Source organism: Pelodiscus sinensis, chromosome 4 (assembly GCF_049634645.1).
Source record: "Pelodiscus sinensis isolate JC-2024 chromosome 4, ASM4963464v1, whole genome shotgun sequence".
Lineage (NCBI taxonomy): Eukaryota > Metazoa > Chordata > Testudines > Trionychidae > Pelodiscus > Pelodiscus sinensis.
The window spans coordinates 127,852,143-127,857,480 of record NC_134714.1 but is presented as its reverse complement, the minus strand read 5'-3'; the positions used below and the strand labels follow the sequence as shown (position 1 = coordinate 127,857,480).

Here is a 5,338-nt window from a genome sequence, read left to right as displayed (position 1 = left end):
ATCCAGTGCAGTTCTTGCTGCAAATCCTTAGAAACTAAATTTAGGGACTCCAGTTTCTTTTATATGAAAGGAGGGAGAGGGGACGGATGCCAGAGAAGGACAATTTAGCAAACTCTAGTCCACCCGAAGGTGACAACAGAAACACAAACAATTATTTCAAAACACTTTGAAATGTAGAGGCTACAAACCTTATTGAAATGTCAAGTGCTATCGTGGTCCAGTAAGCTCCTGTCTCAATCTTAAGATCTATGTTTTATGTATGTTGTTTCTGTAGATGGGAGAGGAAGGCTCTAATGGACGTTCCTCTCAACTGGTTGTGACACTTTCCTTGGCTGACCCATTACTTATCTCCTGTGCAAATGATGATGATGCTTTCACCGACACTTGCCACTGCATAGAACTTCCAGGTGGTGGAACAGGGCATCTCTAGCAAACGCTACAGCATCCATTGTGAAAATCAGATTATATTTTCTGACCAAGAGCAAAATAAAATGGCTGGAGACAACCACACGATAGCATCAGAATTCATCCTCCTGGCATTCGCTGACTCGCCAGCTCTACTGGTTCCCATCTTTACACTCTTCCTTGCGATCTATAGTATCACCGTGATGGGGAATCTCGGGATGATCATGTTAATCAGACTTGACCCGCAACTTCACACCCCCATGTACTTTTTCCTCAGCAACTTGGCTTTTGTGGATTTCTGCTGCTCCTCTACGATCGCTCCCAAAGCCATGGAGACCTTCCTTGCGGAGAGGAAAGCCATTTCCTTTGCTGGATGCCTAGTGCAGTTGTATGTCTTTTTTACAATGGCTATTGCTGAGTGCATGCTCTTGGCGATAATGGCCTATGACCGTTATGTGGCCATCTGCAATCCTCTACTCTATGTGACTGTCATGTCCCGGAAATTCTGTTGCAAGATGGCAGCCGGGGCTTACGCACTAGCTTGCTTAAACTCCCTGATGCACACCACCTTAATAAGTCGTCTATCTTTCTGCCACTCCAACGTCATCGATCACTTTTTCTGCGATAGTCCTCCACTCCTCAAGCTCTCCTGCTCTGACACCCTCCTCAATGAAATGCTCATTTTCATTACTGCTGGACTGAATGGATTAGGTTCCACCCTCTTCATTCTCATCTCTTACATATACATCCTCTCTGCCATCCTGAGGCTCCCCTCCAGCCAGGGCAGATACAAAGCCTTCTCCACCTGCACCTCCCACCTGACGGCCGTCACTATTTTCTATGCAACCGGCCTATTTATCTATTTACAGCCCAGTTCCAACTTCACAGACAATCAGAACAAAGTGATTTCTGCATGTTACACTCTAGTCATCCCCATGCTGAACCCTTTGATCTATAGCTTGAGGAACAAGGAAGTGAAGGCCGCTCTCAGAAGAGTGATGGGCAGAAAATTGTCTTCTCAATAACTCACTCTGTTAATTTGATGGGGCATGAAGTAAAGGTTCAAGAAAGATTCCAACAGCAAATTGTGCAGTCTTGGCTGTCAACTGAATGAGCCTCTTCAGCCAGTGACATGATACCTGTGTAAGGAAACTTAATCAGTCCCCTCAAACGAGAATGAGAGAGCCTCACAATTACCAGAATGTAGAGGACTGAAAGCCTGTTCTGTGAAAAGGTTTGAGATTTCAAAATTGGGCTTCATTCTGAAGTGGAGCAAAAGCTGAAAATGTTGACAATATCCATAAGTTCAGATTTATGACAAATTTGTCGTTGAACCAAATATGGGGGTTTTTTCAGTTACAAATTTTTCATTTTGTATATTATTCTGTAGCTATACACACACACACACACACACACACACACACACACACACTTAAAAATCAGTATAATTTTACAATGTAAAAATGAAACAATTATATTTTTTGGGAGATGGAAAAAATCAGGGTTCTGACGTAGTTTGAAGTATTATTTTTTTCTGTTTTCTCCCAGAATAAAATTTTGGCAAAATCCATCTCATTTTGCAGTGTGTTTGGACTTTCACAAAAACCTCATATTCCAATGTACTATGAGTCCTTCAAGGTTTCTTTAACCATTTAATGTATGAGTCCTCACAACAACCTATAGAGATAGGAAAATATTCTCTCCATAGCACACACACCCTTTGTGGGTTCCCTTTGCGGGGTGTGGACTAGCTGCTACACACTGGAACACCCCAAACCAGCATTCTCTGCTCTGGCAGTATCTGGGGTCCAGCCGGACCATGATTGTTCCTCAACCAGAGAGCCCAAGGAGCCTATTAGCAGGAGCCCAAGGAGTCCATCTAGCAGCACGGGCCAGAGCCAGGGCTGGAGCCGGAGCCAGAACCAGAGACCCTGGCAGCTCGCAGCAGCGCAGGGCTGGAGCTAGAGCCCAAGCCCCTGGCAGTTTATAGGGGGCTGAAGTCTCAGACCACAGCAACACAGAGTCAGGGCTGCAGCCCAAGCCCCTGGTAGCCCAACCTGGGCCAAGGGGTGGCAGCAGCATATCAGCATCCCAGCCAGAGTGGTGGTGGGGAGGGAAGGGGGGAGCTGGGATGGTAGCAGAGCAGGGAGCGCTTAGGGGCAGTGGGCTGAGGAGCCGGTGGCAGGGGACCGCCCCTGGTCTGGAAAATTCCCACATTCAGGACAGGTCAGGTCCCAAGGTTGCTGGACCACGCAGGTTCAAGCTGTACAAGACACTGTCACATATGGTGCCTAGAAATGTTATCTCTGCAGCCCAGCCTGAGGTGACATGTGTCCAGTCAGCACAGGCAGTCCCCGGGTTACGTACAAGATAGGGACTGTAGGTTTGTTCTTAAGTTGAATTTGTACGTAAGTCGGAACTGGCGTCCAGATTCAGCCGCTGCTGAAACTGACCAGCGGCTGACTACAGGAAGCCCGAGGCAGAGTTTCTCTCCCCTGGGCTTCCTGGAATCAGCCGCTGATCAGTTTCAACAGCAGCTGAATCTGGACGCCTGGGACAGAGCAGCTGGGGCGCTGCCGGGTCCAACCCGGCAGCACCCCAGCTGCTCTAACCCAGGTGTCTCCAAGTCAGCTGCTGCTGAAACTGATCAGCGGCTGATTCCAGGAAGCCTGGGGCAGAGCAACTAAGTTAGTTCAAATTAGTGCTGTAGTGTAGACGTACCCTGAGAATGGTTATCCAGCCTGTTATGCACCCACCTAATAGTAGCCCCATCTAGGTTGTATTTGCCTAGTTTACTGATAAGAAAACTTTGATAGGTAACCATGATCGCACGCGAAGCTCCATTAATTTGCATACATTCATGCATACAATAAACCTATTAGTAATTCCTTCAGACATATAAAATATAAAATTCTAACTGCTAGAGAAGAAACAGGTGACCCAGGTACAGATGGGGTACGGAACCACCTCATTGCCCACACTCGTTTACCTCGGACATTCAACACAATGTCAACTGGCAACAAATTGGCATTAGTCAGACCCTTTTATCTATTTTAATATGTTAATTCACACATCTATCACTACTTTTCCTAAACCCTTATTTAATAATTTTAACTTCCATAAAATAATATAAATAAGCAATTAATACAGATATACCCACTCCTAATTACTATTTATATAATTTCTAATTAAATCAATACTTTTCTATACTACAAACTTTCTAAATCAACGGGTTACAGAGATTACAAGGAATTTGACTCTGAAGATGTGTTATACCGTGCCAATGAGGCATAACAAAATAGAGCAACTCCATACTTATCTGGTCTCCTAGGCTACAAGAACGAAGAGAAAGAACATGTGTATACATCAGGAAGGATAATACTGGTTTTTACTGGACCCTTAATCTATCTTCCCAAACTACAAAAACAAAAGGAAAAGCATATTTAAAGGGTAATGCTGTGGCTGACCTCATAACAATTAATGTAGAGCCATTTCAGGCCAGTTCATTCTTATATATCCCAACACTAACAGCAACCACATTTTCATCTTGGCCAAAGGACATCAAAATGGTGTCTCTTAGGACCAGCCTGCTTTTCATAAAGCTGCTCCTCTATGCGAAGGCTGGGAATTTTGCACCGTGCCTGAAATGACATCAAATCTTGGTTAACTGGATACTTGTTCATGACATTATTGTGATGAAGATACACAACCTATAGCCTCAGATTAATTGCCCTGGGCAGTACAGAGTCAGAAGAAAAATTCTACCTCTTGATAAGATTTTCATTTATTGCTGTTTGATTTATTCTATCTTGACAAGTTTTTACAACCTATGTTAAGTTCAGGTCTTCAGACTCTTATTGCAAATTAAACTGCATTTTCATGAACAAAATAATGATATAGATAAGAATTCTTCAATATTTATTCTTTGATACATCCAACTAATCAATGCGTACATTGTTACAGGGATTTATTTATTTTATCCAGAATGTGTTTTTCTATTATACGAATCTGAATGTTTTTACACCATCCGGGCAATGCAAGTTCAACTCTTCCATGTGCATTATGGAGAATGTAATTCTCACTGGAGTCAGAGGAGCAGAAATCTGATTAAAAGGCCTTAAAGGTTAGACTCTCATCTCATTGAAGGAAGTAACAAAATTTCTATTGAGTTCAACTGATGGAGGATTGGAAATCAAAGACTTGCAGAAGTCTGGAAGCAGGATAAGGAGGAATATGGAGATGGAGTTGGAGGAAAAGGAGGATTTTCATCAGTTAGAACAGCCTCCAGCATGCTGAAAGGCAACTGGCTATGTCTAGTTTGGAAAAGAGGACATTAGCGGTACCTCTACAGTACACTGTTATTTTGAAATAACAAGCGTTATTTCAAAATAACAATGTGAGCGTCTACACAACCATTCCGTTATTTCAAAATAATTTTAAAAACAGACTAATGGCTTATTTCGAAATAAGAGTGAAGTGTAGATATACCCTAAGGAGGACGTGACATAGAGTCTTCATATACTTGAAAGGCTGCTCTAAAAAGTCAGAGAAAAGTCTCCTCTCTTGCCCCAGAGGGCAGGACAAGAGACAATGGGTTCAAACTCCAGCAGATTTAGATGAAATCTCAGGATAAAGTTCCTGGCTGTAAGAACAATAGGACAACGGAACAGACTGAGTAGTGGCAGGGGTGTAGAAGTTCCCTCACTGGAGGCTTTCAAAAGGAGGTGAGATAGCCATCTGTCTTGGATGCTTTACACCCAACAAATTCTGCACCTTGTCAGGGGATTATCCAAGCTGACCCTTGCGGTTCCTTCTAACCGTCTGGTTCTATGATTCTAACGGGAAATGAGGCAAAAGAGAGAACAATCTCTGATGATCCTAGAAAAGAAGGGGTGCCGAGGGACTAAGAGCAGCTCGAAGACAAGAGAAGATG

At 43.5% G+C, this 5,338-nt stretch overlaps 1 protein-coding gene across 1 annotated transcript; it reads left to right on the top strand.

The window, feature by feature from the left end:
* The first annotated feature begins 491 nt into the window (after positions 1-491).
* Positions 492-1,430, top strand: LOC102446431 (olfactory receptor 5F1-like). Its single transcript, XM_025181610.2, has one exon. It carries the CDS (start codon positions 492-494, stop codon positions 1,428-1,430), a length of 939 nt encoding a protein of 312 aa, XP_025037395.1.
* The last annotated feature ends 3,908 nt before the right edge of the window (positions 1,431-5,338 follow it).